Below are 15238 nucleotides of genomic sequence, written 5' to 3'. Positions count from 1 at the left end.
AATTAAGTGGAACTTTGGTGCCAAACTGGACTGCCTGAGCCGTCTTCAGTGGTTTGGCACTTCACTTTGTTACATGTGGACTCACCTGCTTATTTACCTTTAGTAGTTGTTTTACAACTTCTATTCTTTACAAATTCTCAACGCCATTTTTTCTTACCCATCCCCATCTCCACTGGTATATAATAGCTATACAGTCTCCACTGTATATAATCCAATATCATTCCTTTCTAAGAAGACTAAGTATTTTTGTTACTAAGACCCCCATTCATCACTTATAATTTTCTTTGTCTTTGTCCTCTTTTTTTTCCCATTCTCTCAGAAAAAGAGCAGTCTCCCTCTTGCTTTTTAAAGCTAACCTTCCAGTCTCTGCTTTTTAATTGGCGTTTTTAGACCATTTACATTTAAAGATTTAAATCTACCATCTTGCTATCTATGTGTGTGTGTGTGTGTGTGTATGTTTTTGTTTCGTTTTGTTTTGCTGCACTGTGTGGCATGTAGATCTTAGTTCCCTGACCAGGGATCGAACCCACGCCCCCTGCAGTGGAAGCATGGAGTCTTAACCACTGGACTGCCAGGGACGTCCCAGCTATTTATTTGTTTTTATTTGGCTCCACTGCTCTTTTCTTTTCTCAACATATCAAATTTATTTCTTCCACTGTTAACTTTCCCAGTCATCCATTAAGAATAGATTGTCTTTTCACTAGTTACCCAATATTACATTCCTCTCATCAATTAAAGTCACCCCATGCCACTGATTTTATGAAAGTTTTCTTAATGATAAAATTTAGGATTTGGGAAGCATTTATAATTTCATTTGTCACTCTTGGCTCCACAAAACAAAACTAGACAAAATAAAAAGTAAAGGCCCAATTCACAATCAATGAGAATTTAGCTCAGCTGTTTACCCAGATCCTTCCTCTCATCTCTGGATTGCAACTAAATGTAATTTTTAAAGTTGAAATATGTTTGACATATAACATTCTGCAAAGATAAGGTGTACAACATGTTAGTTTGATACACTTATATTTGTAATATGATTGCCACTGTAGCAATAGCTAGCACCTTTATCATCTTACATAATGATCATTTCTTTTTAGTAGTTGGACTCAAGTTCTAGCCTCTTAGCAAGTTTGATGATTATAATACAATACTGTTATCTATATTCACTATACTGTGTATCAGTTCTCTAGGGCTTATTTACTACTTGTTGAAAGTTTGTACCCTTAACACCATCTGTCCTATCCCCTCACCACCCCATTCCTTGGTAACAACCATTTACTTTCTGTTTTTTAATGTTTGGCTTTTTCATTTTTAATTTATTTTATTATTATTATATTTTTGGCCATGCCACAAGGCTTGCAGGATCTTAGTTCCCCAACCAGGGATTGAACCAGAGCCCCGGCAGTGAAAGTGCCAAATCCTAACCACTGGACCACCAGGGAATTCCCAAGTTTGGCTTTTTTATAGATTCCACATATAAGTGAGATCATACAGTACTTGTCTTTCTTTCTCTGACTTACCTCATTTAGCATGATATTCTCAAGGTCCATCCATGTTGTCGAAAATAGCAGGATGTCCTTTTATCTCATGGCTGAATAATATTCCATTGCATATATATATGCCACATCTTCTTTATATATTCATCCATTGATGGGCACTTAGATTGTTTCCATATCTTGGCTATTGTGAATAATGCTGCAGTAAACATGAGAGTGCATATATCTCTTTGATACCCTTTTTTCTTTTCCTTTGGGCATATACCAGAAGTGGAAATGCTGGGTCATATGGTAGATCTATTTTTAATTTTTTGAGGAAACACCATATTGTTTTCTATAGTGGTTGAACCAATTTATATTCCCACCAACAGTGTATAAGTGTTTCCTTTTCTCCACATCCTGGCCAACACTTGTTATCTCTTGTCTCTTGATGATAGCCACTCAAACAGGCGTGAGGTGATATCTCATTGTGGTTTTGGTTTTTATTTCCCTAATGATTAGTGATGTTGAGCGTCTTTTCATGTACTCATTGGCCTTTTGGATATCTTCTTTGGAAAAAATGTCTTTTCAGTTCCTCTGTCCATTTTTAAATTGTATCTTTTGTTGTCATTGTTGTTATTGAGTTGTATGAGTTCTTTATGTATTTTGGATATTAACCCCTTATCCAGTATATGGTTTGCAAAAATTTTCTCCCATTACATAGGTTGCCTTTTATTTCATTAATTGTTTCTTTTGTTGTACAGAAGCTTTTGTTTTTTTAAAAAATTAATTAATTAATTAATTATTTTATTTTTGGCTGCATTGTGTCTTTGTTGCTGCACATGGGCTTCCTCTAGTTGTGGTGAGCGAGGGCTACTCTTTGTTGCGGTACACGGACTTCTCACTGCAGTGGCTTCTCTTGTTGCGGAGCACAGGCTCTAGGTGCATGGGCTTCAGTAGTTGTGGCACGTGGGCTCAATAGTTGTGGCTCACGGGCTCTAGAGCTCAGGCTCAGTAGTTGTGGCGCACGGGCTTAGTTGCTCCGCGGCATGTGGGATCTTCCCAGACCAGGGCTGGAACCCATGTCCCCTGCATTGGCAGGCGAATTCTTAACCACTGAGCCACCAGGGAAGTCCCGCTTTTAGGTTTGATATAGTCCCACTTGTTGACTTTTGCTTTTGTTGTTTCTGCTTTCAGTTTCCTATCCATAAGAGTATTGCCAAGACCAATGTCAAGGAGCTTCCTCCCTGTGTTTTCTTCTAGGAGTTTTATGGTATCAGATCTTATGTTTAAGTTTTTGATTCATTTTGAGTTAACTTTTGTGATTGGTATAAAATAGCGGTCCAGTTTCATTGTTCTTTATGGGTTTATCGAGTTTTCCCAACACCATTTGTTTAAAGAGACTATCTTTCCCCAATTGGGTGTTCTTGGCTCCCTTGTCAAATATTACCTGACTGTATATGTGGGACTTTAAGTCTGGGCTGTCTATTCTATTCCATTGGTCTATGTGTCTTTTTATGCCTGTACCATACTGTTTTTATTACTATAGCTTTGTAGTATAGTTTGAAATCAGGACATTTGATACCTCTGGATTTGTTCTTTTTCTTCAGGATTGCTTCAGCTATTTGAGGTCTTTTGTGGTTCCGTACAAATTTTCGGATTGTTTTTTCTATTTCTGTGAAGAATGCCATTGGAGTTTTGATGGGGACTGTATTGAATCTATAGATGGCTTTGGGTTGTATGGACATTTTAACAATATTAATTTTTCTGATCCATAAACACAGATGTCTTCCATTGTTCTTTTTTTTTTTGAATGCCTTTCCTCTTTAATACCCTTTCCTCTTTTTATGCCTTCTTTCAGATTAATTGAAAAAAATTTTTTTTTGGCTGCGCTGCACAGCTTGCAGGATCTCAGTTCCCCAACCAGGAATTGAACCTGGGCCCTTGGCAGTAAAAGCATGGAGTCCTAACCACTGGACCACCAGGGAACTCCCTGAATATTTTTAAATGATTCCATTTTACCTCCTTTATTGGCTTATTAGGTATAACTCTTTGTTTTGCTATATTAGTGGTTGGTTTAGAGTTTGTAGTATATATTTTCTTTCTTTCTTTCTCTCTCTCTCTTTCCTTCCTTCCTTCCTTCTTTCTTTCTTTCCTATGCGGCATGTGGGATCTTAGTTCCCTCACCAGGGATGGAACTGGTGCCCCCTGCAGTGGAACCATGGAGTCTTAACCACTGGAGCACCAGGCAAGTCCCCCGTAGTGTATATTTTCAACTTATCAAGTCTACCTTCAAGTGATATTATACCCCTTGGCATATAGTATAAGAAACTTATAATAGTATACTTGGCATATAGTATAAGAACCTTATAATAGTATACTTCTGTATGTCCTCTTCCAGCCTTTATATTACTCTTGTTTATGTTTATACATTTTACTTTCACATATGTTATAAACCCCATACTACAATATTATTATTTTTGTTTAAACATTAAGTTATCTTCCCATATGTTCCAACTTAAATATACCTGCACCTGCATGAATCCTTATCTTTTCCCCTCCTTATCAGAAGGCCTACTCTCCCTGAGTTTGAGGCCAACCTCTTTATCCATCTTCTTAATGCCACCCTTCTCCATCCCCTTCAACAGGGCCTCTTTCCTCTACCTCTTCAATTATTCCTTCCCTCCATCTATAAATATACTCAAGTTTCTTTCCTCAAAAATCAACCTTATCTCAAACTTGTGTAATCTTTTTCCTTCATGGCCAAGTTTCTTGGAAACACAGGATTTCCTTGCTCTTTCCATTTTTCTCACCTCCCCATTCAATTTTCAGCCCAGTACAATCTAGTTTTCACCATCACTGCTCTGCTGAAAATCTTTTACTCAAGTGAGCAATGAAAACGTACTTACCAAGTCCAATGTACACACACTTTCACTGGGCATCTGCAGCATGACCCTTCTGACCCTTTCTTTCTGGAAACTCACTTTTTGATTTTAATGGCACTATCCCCTCCTCATTCTTCTACCTCTCTGGATGTTCTTTCTTGTCTGTTGTTTTCCAGAGCCTGTCATTTGTCTTCTCTTCTCACTCCTGCACTTAATGTCTTGATTCCTAAAGCCACATCTGAAGCCTGAATCTTTGTTCGAAGCTTCTGGCCTATATATCTAACCACTTACCAAACACCTTCATCTAGGTGTGACATACACACTTCAAATTAAACATTAAAACCAAATTTCTGTCAGCATGGGTTTGATACTTTTCTACTCAGTCAGGCCCTAGTCAGGCTGGGCTCTAGGCACATAAAGATAAATAAGCTCACATTTCCTCCTCAGGTCTGTTCCTCCTCCTGTCTTTTCTATTTTGGTTCATGTTATCACCCTGACTGAGTCACTCACAGAAGGAACCTCATTTGTCATCCCAGGTTCCCTCCCCTTGATGTTGATCCTCTTTCTCAAACACCTATGCCTTTGTTACAAAGCTTTAAAAGAAGAGATTTTTAAAATCTTCTAAAGTGGAAATGGAAAATAATTTAAAATAATTCAATGCCTTAATGAAAAACTGATTAATGAATTAAAGTGGCCTAATGGAGATACAATTTCATGAGCAAAATTCAGCAAGGTTCATATGATTCTGAATAAAATGTTTATAATAAAAACATGAATTTCCTAATGAATTAAGAGATCCTGGCAACAGTCGTCAATGCTAACATCTCAAAAATAGAGACAGCCTGTGCCTCCTGATAAAAGCATGCAACGTCTCGGACACAGTCCTGCACACCCGCCTCCCCCCCTGAAAATGGAATCTGATCAGGTCTCTAACTCTACCTACAATTTATAGGAAATACAGGGGGAAGGAGTAACAGGTTCAATTGTTCCGCAGGGATGCAATCATCAAAATGCAACCTGGGGGAAACCTACAGAACAAACAACCTACTTTCCTCAACAAATAAAAGATGGCAGGACATTCAGATGGAAAGACACTTGAAAGAAGCTTCATCCAGCTGCAACATATGGACCTTAAAAAGATCCAGATTCAAAACCCAAACTGTAAGAACAAAACTAACAACGCTTATGAGAAAATCAGGGGAATCTGAACTCTGACTAGATAACTGATATTAAGGAATTGTGTCATACTGTGATTAAATTGAAAATTAAACAACAAACAAACACCTATGCCATTCACCTCCTATCAGTCCTCCCCTGCACCTTCAGTTACTTCCATACTGGCCCCTAGCCCATCCCTCACCACCTGCCTCCAGAGTGATCTTTCTAAAAAATACATATATACTTATGTTATTACCTTGCTTAAATTCCTCAATGGGTCTCTGCTTTCTACAAGATAAAACTGAAATTCCTAAGCATGATATATAGTCTAAATGACCTGGCTTCTGTCTTCTTTGCATGCTTTCTTCCCACCATCCATCCACATGCTCCCTGCTTCTCAGCGACAGTAAATCATACTGTTCTTTCAAAATGCTTGGCTCACTCAAGTATGCTTTTGCTCCTCTAGTGGTAGCCCAGCCCTCTCTTCTAACTCCTTGAAACACATCCCCTTGGCAAATGCCTTCCCCTTTCCCTTTAGGATCAGTTCATCTGTCCTCTTCTTTGTGAAAGCTTCTTTGACATTCACGGGCATGGTTACCTGCTCCTTCTCCTCTACTCTCTTCGCAATTATAACTTTGGAATTCTGGAATGTTCCCTGTGGAATTCCAGTCTTTCATGTCTAATTAGAAGCCACATGGAGTAATGGAAAGATCTGGGGTTTAAATCCTAACTTTGCCAGCAGGCTCACTTTCCTTGCCTGTGAATATAATATTAACCCTGTGGTTTTGGAGGAGGATGATTGATGAGGTCTTGCAGTACCTGGTAAAAAGTGCTTACTAAATAGTATCTGGTTTTTCTTTCCTTTAGAGGCAATTTTTTGAAAAAGTGGTCCATATATACTCACACTCACTCAATCCCCTGCAATTCCATTTTCATCCAGTCACTCTCCTGTAAATGGCTCTTTCAAACAGAACCAGTCACCTGTTCACGGCCATCTTCTCATTTGCTATGCTACCTGATCTTACACATCACTGAATGTTGTTGACCTCTCCTCCTTTTTTTTTTAAATTATTATTATTTTTAAAAAAATTTATTTATTTTTGGCTACATTGGGTCTTCGTTGCTACGCACAGGCTTTCTCTAGTTATGGCGAGCGGGGGCTACTCTTCGTTGCGGTGCACGGGCTTCTCATTGTGGTGGCTTCTCTTGCTGCGGAGCGTGGGATCCAGGCACACAGGCTTCAGTAGTTGTGGCACACGGGCTTAGTTGCTCCGCGGCATGTGGGACCTTCCTGGACCAGGGCTCGAACCCATGTCCCCTGCATTGGCAGGCGGATTCTTAACCACTGCGCCACCAGGGAAGCCCTCTCCTTCTTAAAGATCATTTCTCTTTTTCGCTTTTCCTCCTAGCTCTCCAACTGCTCCTACTAAGTCTGTTGTTTCTTCTGGCTGCCCTATCAGAGCAACAGTTCTAATTTCCTGGGAGGATGATGGTAAGCCTGGCAGGGACAGATGGGGATGGCAAGATAGGTGGGTGGGTGTGAACTGCACAAGTTACTGGGAGGGAGGTCTGGAAGGGCATCTTGGGCTGGACTAAGTTGCATGTCAGTTCACATCTTGAGTGAAGAACTTTAGGCAGCTCATCCTTGCTGGGAACTCCTCCCCCCAACCCCTCCAGTTTTTGTTTTTGTTTTTTTTTCTCTTTAGGGCCTCAGCCTGAATTCAACAGCTAAATGAGCCAGAGCTCCTTTGTCCTCAAATTCCTATTGAAATAGTTAAAAGAAGATGTAAATAGGGACAAATTGTCTCAGCATAGGAACTACATGATGAGCATTAATCATATACTAGAAACTAGAGAAAGTTTTGCTAAAAATGGAACTAAAGGGCTGGCCTGCAAAGGCCATTGGGGAAAGAGTCATGACTCTCCCTAATGAGAGGGAGCCTTACCTAGGGAGACTCTACTGTTTTTCAGAATCCCCGCTACCTCTAACCTGAAGGGATAAGAGTTGTGGAAGGAAGAAGTTGAGGCTGGGTAGAAGGGCCGGTTGGAAAACCCACTAACTAGGTCCCTCTTGTTTTTGTGGATCTTTGAATCTCTACTTTTAGTGTGAAGAAGATCTGACTTTTTATTGCACATCAAGCAGAGATTTGGGTCCTGTGTGGAGAGAGGGTTCTTTTCCAAGGCAACACATCCATCACAATTCAGCAGTTAAGCACCCGGCTGTGTTCTGGTTTAGGTTCCCTTCTCACTCTACCTGGGCTGATGGTTCTCAGAACTGGTCATCCCTCGGTGCACAGAGCCTCTGACTCCAATGTAGGTTTGCTGGCCACCATCTGATAGACTTTTCTCTTGCCTTCCCTGGTTTTCCAACTCCTTTTTGGCTTTCCACTTTGGTTTATTAATAAGCTTTTTGCTTCTCAATCACCGTTCTCCCTTGAACACTTTTTGTAACTGTTCTTGAGCTCCTCTACAACACTATCCAGCAACCCTTGCCCATCCAGTTTTAAACCAGCTTTATACACACCTTTGAATCTGGCAAAGTGGTACCCAGTACAGTACCCACTGACCAGTTCTTCTTATGCTATCATCAAATGAAAACTTTGGACACCTTGAAAAGATTCTGGTCACTTCTACCTGGAGGCCCTTGCCCTTTACTCAGACCATCATTTGGTACTGGGTTGACTCATTTTCTTTCTTCTAGTTCTTACTTCAAGCCAGGGCGAGCAAGGATTCACCCAGGGCCCCACTGTCAACAGTCACAGGAGATGGATTTTTTGAAAGCTATCTACGCCTTCCATTCTAACTGCTAAAAGATAGTACCCCAGACCCTGGGAATTTCCATAGCTTTGTCTCCCTTAGTTGGGGGAGTTTCCACAACTTGTGGAAAGGGTCACTGAGAAAATGCACGAACACCCTTGCTGCTGGGCCTGACCTATAGTGACCACTAATGCTATGTTCAGCTAGCACAACCTATCATCCTTACCCTACTCTTTCCCATGCTGTCACTTGAGGCTGCAGGCAGTAAGCATGTAAGTGAGAGCGTTACTATTAGTCCATATCTGCAAAGCCTTCCACACGCATACCTGGAGAATTTATGAGTGGGTACAGACATCACAGCAAGTTATGGACAAGATATCAAGTGTCAGCATCTACCAGACAGGTTTTTTTTTCTCAATTCAGCTTCTGAGTATAACACAGTTACTAACTCTCAAACTGAACCATTATGTAAAGAGCTTGGTTGTATTAGCAAGATCCTAGGCCAAGCAGGATGCCAGGATCATGAACACCCGTGCACATACCTCTATGCACTGCTTCTCAGTTGGTTTAAAAGGGTCTGAGAACATATATTCTCTTTTCCTTGGAATGTCCTGTATGATTTTTTTTTTATTTTAATTTTTTAAAGCAGATGTCCAGTTGTAAATTGGTATGCTAGGATCAGGTTGTTCATGGGTTTTACAGAAATGAGTGTTCTTCAGACTTCTGGTAGTACCCACTGATCTTTAGTTCCCAGGGAATGGTTGAATGTGGTCATGAGGTAATGGCAGAAATCTTTTCTAGGTATGTGGTTTATATTTATCCTAGACTAGTGAGTGTCCCCTCTAATTTTGCAGTGGCTTTGCTGAACTGGCATTTGATTAGGTATGATTTTAAATCAGCTTCACCTAATAGATCCGTTTGGGTCCTAACAGGAACAGACATAATACTTAAATTAGGATAATTAGAGAAGGGTTTATTTACAGAGGGGGTTTATTTACAGAGAGACCATTACAGGGATGTGTGCAAGATGTAGTGGAATCACAAGGAACAATAGTGCAAGAACCTGAGGCTAGAAGCAATGAACAGTTACTATTCCTAGGCCCAAAGGGACAAGATATAAGAGAAACCAGAAGGAGAGTCAGATGAAGACTTCAATATGCTGACCTCAGTCTTTTCATACACTCTGATCTCCTTTTGGGTCCTCTTGGTAGAACCCAACTAGATAATCCAGAGGGTTATGTAATCCCACTGATGCAGTCCACATGGGTTAGAATCCCAGGGCACAGAGCAAGATGGAGAGTGGATCTGGAGGAGCAAACCAAAGATATCTGGCACACATGGGAAGTCTAGGATTGAAATTACATTAGTTCCTTGATATACTTTGCAAATGATATTCCAAAGATATTGACATCCGTCAGGTACACTGACACCTCTAAGCAACGCTTTTTACTCACTACTTTCTCTATTAAGCATGGAAAGGTAGCAGAGTTCTTGAGATCCTAAAGTGTCCTCTTGAACTGATAAATCAGGTGGTGATAAAGAATGTTTTCTCCTTTCTCAGATCACCTATATCTGATAATACACACTCTACTCAACTAACACAGGGTTGGACTCCCTGAAGAAAGAAGAAATAAGGGGAAGGAGAGAGGAGTGAAAAGGAAGGCTTTGTATAAAGAAGAGGGAGTGTGTTAGATGGGAGAGGTAGCAATGGAGAAAGAGCCATGGAAATCTGTGAGCTAAGTCCCCAGGGCATTTGGAGCTAGTGGTTGGTCCCAGCCCTGGCTAAGCTGTCCTGCCTCAGCATGATGGCCAACTGGGACCTTCTTGCTGGGCTCATCTTCTTTGGAGCTTCTAAGAGTTTGGAAATTAGAGCTTTTTGTTCATATGACTTCAATGTGCTGAGGACATTTAAAAGTGGCAGAGACAGGTGAGCCTGGGGCCTAGGTAAGATGCAGCAAAGGAAGATGGTTAAGAGCTCAGATTCTGAAGCCAGACTGCCTGAGTTTACATTCTGTCTATGCTCCTTACAACTTCCATGACCTTGGGAAAGGTACTTCTCTGTTTTCCAGTTTCCACATCTGTAAAATGGGAATGATAATAGTAGCCATCTCAAGAGTTCTTATTAGGAGTCAATGAGTTAGTACTTTTAAACTTTTTAGAAAGAGTTCAGCACATAGAAAGCACTAGATAAATGTTTGATAAATTAAACTTGAAAAGTTCTACTTGCTGGGTACCTTCTCTCAGGCCCTCTCACCCAGGGATTCTTGAGGGTGGTCGTGTTTTCCATCCAGTCTGTCAATGCATATCTGATTGACTGTTCAGGGTTATGGGTTTATGTGATTTTTATTTTCTCTCAGAAGAATAGGCCCTTTTCTGCATCTGGAAGCTGAGCAATCCCTCATCCCTAGGGAACAGGAAGGAGTAGGTCCCGGTAGTCTCTCCCTGATGTGACCAGTGTTCCCTTCTGTGGTAGGAAATTACTGAGGATATTGCTAGTCCAGGTTGGGTAGGAGTGTTCTGACCTGCTGCCCATTGGCAAGGTTGACCTGGCCTTTTTGGCATCGCTAGAACACTACCGAACTTCCCCAGGATGAATTTCATTAAGAGAAAACTCTTCCTCTGGCCAGGCAATTTAAGTTCTGGGAATTGATATAAACGGGATGGAATAATTTTTGGATCTTAACTTTTGGATTCTCATCAGGAGGAACCTACAGCCTTTCACCAGGGCAAGAAGTTTCTGTAAGACACATGCTGGCTTGTTCAAGAAGATCCTGCTGAGCCTGTTGTGTTTGGGTAAGGTATTGAGGATCCACGGAAGTGAGAGACACAGTCGTTTTAGAAATGTGACCTTGTGTCAAGACTATTACTAGATGGAAAGCAACTTTATTCACAAGTTGATCTAAAGGGCTATGTGATGTGAAGATCTTAATTACTTGTAGGTGAGCTGTACTTTATAGAGTTTCACTTCTAGGAATAAGTAAGTAAGTTGCACTTCTGAGAATAAGCTATTTTTCAAAATGTACTATTTGATAGACTTAAATATGTCAGAGAATCTGGGCTTGTCTCTTTTTTAGTATCTTGATTAGATGAGGGGCATGGTTCTTGAAGTCTGTGAAAGAAGCCTATAGTATGTTACTTATTTGCTGGTTTACTGGTGAGATCAATGATATAAAATATTTTTAAAAGATAGCAAACCTCTTGGGAATTCCCTGGCGGTCCAGTGGTTAGGACTCAGTGCTTTCAATGTTGGGGCCCGGGTTCGATCCCTGATTGGGGAACTAAGATCCTGCAAGCCGCGGGGCATGACCAAAAAAAAATAGATAGCAAACCATTATTTAAAATATACCATCAGTGACGTATGGGACTTTGATGTGAATATTAGAGGCAGCTGGGGTAGTGAGAACAAAAATTATATTTTGGGGTGAGTCAAGGGGCCATGGAATGAGAACCATATGGCTGTACCTCCTAGTAGTAGCCTTGTTTACATGGCTCTGCTGAAGAGGAAAGGTTAAAATGACTGGGGTTATAAAGTTTTGAGAAAAGATGACTTTTTAAGAGTATAAAGGTGGGTGCTGATCAAATCCACTTCCAGGGATAGAAAGAGAATATCAGATAAAATAGAAGGGAATGAGATTTTATCAGGGACAAGTGAAAATATGCAACATTCAAACTAAGTTGTTTCCTCCTTGGGATCCCCCAAGAAAACAGTTAGCCATCTATCCTGGCCTTGAGAATTGCAGCTCAGTCTGACAGGGCTGGGTGGTAAGGTCGCTGGAGGGTTTTACCTGCCTTAAGTCCCAGACATTCATGACTAAATCTTCATTTGGTCCTAGGGGGCTCTGCCTTGCTGATCCTTACTCTGTACTTTCTCTTTTTAGCTTATGCTGCCTACTTCCTGGCAGCTTGCATCTTGAATTTCCATAGGGCACTGGCCTTGTTCGTCCTCACCTGTTTGGTGCTTTTAGTCCTGGTTCACCGCTTTCTGAAAAGGTTCTTTGGTGAAAAGTTAACGAGATGTCTGAAGCCCCTTGAAAACTCCTGCCTGAAGCTTTGGATGAAAGGGTAAGATAAGAATCTCAATATCCCTCATTCCACAACTTGTCTTAAATCCCAGTCCATTACCATTTTCCTCCTTTGACGGTTCCTGAACTGTCTCTCAGACCCTCCCCTATACTTTACAAAACCAAGGCTCATACGGTATTTGTTTTTCTCTTTCAGACTTACTTCACTCTGTATGACAGACTCTAGGTCCATCTACCTCACTACAAATAACTCAGTTTCATTTCTTTTTATGGCTGAGTAATATTCCATTGTATATATGTGCCACATCTTCTTTATCCATTCATCTGTTGATGGACACTTAGGTTGCTTCCATGTCTTGGCTATTGTAAATAGAGCTGGAATCTAAAAAAAAAATAATAATAATAATGGTCATGAAGAACCTAGGGGCAAGACGGGAATAAAGACGCAGACCTACTAGAGAATGGACTTGAGGACACGGGGAGGGGGAAGGGTAAGCTGGGACAAAGTGAGAGAGTGGCATGGACATATATACACTACCAAATGTAAGATAGATAGCTAGTGGGAAGCAGCTGCATAGCACAGGGAGATCAGCTTGGTGCTTTGTGACCACCTAGAGGGGTGGGATAGGGAGGGTGGGAGGGAGGGAGACGCAAGAGGGAAGAGATATGGGGATATATGTATATGTATAACTGATTCACTTTGTTATAAAGCAGAAACTAACACACCATTGTAAAGCAATTATACTCCAATAAAGATGTTAAAAAAAAACAAAAAAAAACCAAGGCTCAGCGAGCAAATAGCAGTGGGCATCTGAGCACTGAACTTAGTCCAGTTTCTTATAGCCTCATGTCTCAATATTGCTAGGGGGCTGGAGGGGTTCCATTTCAGAGAAGAGTTTCAGTCTGTTTATTGTCAGGGCTGGTATCAGAAATGAGAAAAACCATACTCCTCTTCAATGAAGAAATCAAGGCAAAGAGGCTTATAGCAGCATTAAACTATCAAATTGATTTGGTGGTCATGTGTTTCTCCCTTAGTTCCCAGATACTTTTTGTGCTTTTTTTCCCTTTAGTCCTCCAGACTTCCTGCACCCACTGGTGTCTTATAATTCCCTAGAGTTTAAGGAGCAAACTCACTGTTCAGTGTATACTGAGCTGGATGCTACAGCAGCCGCACCTCATCTAACTAACTGTGGCATGCACGTGTCCTTTGATCACACGCCTGGGGTGAGAGGATAACTTGCAGACTCTCTATATGTTCCACTTTTATGCCTTTTGTCCAATGGATGCACGGAAAATAGCTGTTCACGATGTTTGCAACAGCGATCATTTGGAGAAACACACCAGACTACAGCCTAAATTTTGGATCATTGATTTATTTGACATTGGAGAGATAGAGCGAAAGGACTTTCTTCATTAACAGGATGGATTCTGGAAGCCAGATTTATTTATTTATTTTTTATGTTACTTTATTTTTTCAATTTTATTTTTAAATTTTTTATACAGCACGTTCTTATTAGTTATCCATGGAAGCCAGATTTAATTCACTTTGAGTTCACAGTGAGAACAGCTCCAAAATTCAGCCCTGACCTGTGATCCCTTCTGTCATCGTCATCGTTGTTCCTACGGCATCTCAACGGACAATGTGCTCTTTTTGTTTTCTTTTCTTTTCATATGTGATTCACCTTCTAATTCTTCTCCCTTGAATTGAAATCACTCCAACACTCAGACATGAGGAGACTAGTTTATGTATTGATCAAGCATGTTTGGTACATCAAGGGACCACAGGGCACTAAGTAGTTCATTTGTGACTTAGCGTTTACTCTTGCCCTTGGAGTGGTTGGAAATTGGGTGGAGATCCATGGGAGGACTTTTCCTCCTTCTTTTTAAAATATTTTGGTTATGCATTAGAACATTCTTAAAGACTAAGTCTTTATATCACATCTTACTGGTATGATAACTTGAAGAAAAGGAGGTCATGAGATTTATGTCCTCAGATTGGACTCTTTCAGCTTCATTCTGTGAGTAAAAGAGTTGAGGGGAGGGAAGAGGTGGTAACTGGGAAACCACCAGATGAATAAGTCTAAAGATATGTCTCTGTGTCTAATCTATTGAGTTGTTTCATTTATCCTTGTGGTGAATATCTATTTTTTAGAGGTAAAGTTAATGATTTCTTATTCACTCACTGATTTGATGACATGGTCTTGAAATTCCCTCTCCAGTGTGTTCGTGGGAGTCTTCTTGGTTGGCCTTATCCTGTGGCTGGTTCTAGACACAGCCCAAAGGCCAGAGCAGCTGATCTCCTTCACAGGAATCTGCATGTTCACCCTCATCCTCTTTGCCTGCTCCAGACACCACAGTGCAGTGAGTTTTGGGTATTGCAGGGTGGGCATAGTAATACCTAGCCAAGGACCATGTGTTACTAATTACAAAGTGCATGAGCCAAGTATTGATTACAAAGGCATATAACTAAGTTCTTAACAATCTCTGGAATTTGCCCCTTTGACAATTTTGCTCGTAAGTGAAGTTTAAAGTTCTCACAGGCCCTAGACCATTTATTTTCAAACTGTAGGTTGTGACCCGTTAGTAAGCCTTGATATCAATTTTGTGGATCCAGGCCAGTGTTAAAGAAAAAACAAACAAAACAAAAAATAAAGAAGGAAAGAAAGAAAATAGAATACAATAGAGAATCAGCTTGCATTGTACATAGTAATATTAAAGTATTCGTTTATGATGCTTTTATATATTTGTGTGCGTGTGTCTGTGTGTGAGGTCTAACCTGTAGACATAGTTTTGAAAACCACATAGACATATGTGGCTCTTTATATACTACTGCCCTATTTCCCCCTGCTCCCTGTTCCATCTTACCCCAGATTTACTGTTAACATGCTAGGTTGGTTCCAGAGTACACGTACCCATGTTTAAAACCCCAGCCAGGTAATGA

At 40.6% G+C, this 15238-nt stretch overlaps 1 protein-coding gene across 11 annotated transcripts in view; it reads left to right on the top strand.

Annotated features, from left to right (window-relative positions):
* Positions 1-15238, top strand: part of SLC28A2 (solute carrier family 28 member 2) — an 84875-nt gene that overhangs the window by 49819 nt on the left and 19818 nt on the right. For all 11 annotated transcript variants that reach the window (XR_009007686.1, XM_057543980.1, XM_057543979.1 and 8 more), the window contains 3 exons: positions 10977-11068; positions 12154-12337; positions 14517-14658. Coding sequence is in view for 10 of the 11 variants with exons in the window: in XM_057543980.1 (XP_057399963.1) it covers positions 10977-11068; positions 12154-12337; positions 14517-14658 (418 nt within the window). In the remaining variant the exon portion in view is untranslated. The remainder of the gene's footprint in view (positions 1-10976; positions 11069-12153; positions 12338-14516; positions 14659-15238) is intronic.

Source organism: Balaenoptera acutorostrata, chromosome 3 (genome assembly GCF_949987535.1).
Source record: "Balaenoptera acutorostrata chromosome 3, mBalAcu1.1, whole genome shotgun sequence".
NCBI lineage: Eukaryota > Metazoa > Chordata > Mammalia > Artiodactyla > Balaenopteridae > Balaenoptera > Balaenoptera acutorostrata.
Note: the sequence above shows the minus strand (reverse complement) of the source record. Positions and strands in the feature narration are given on the sequence as shown.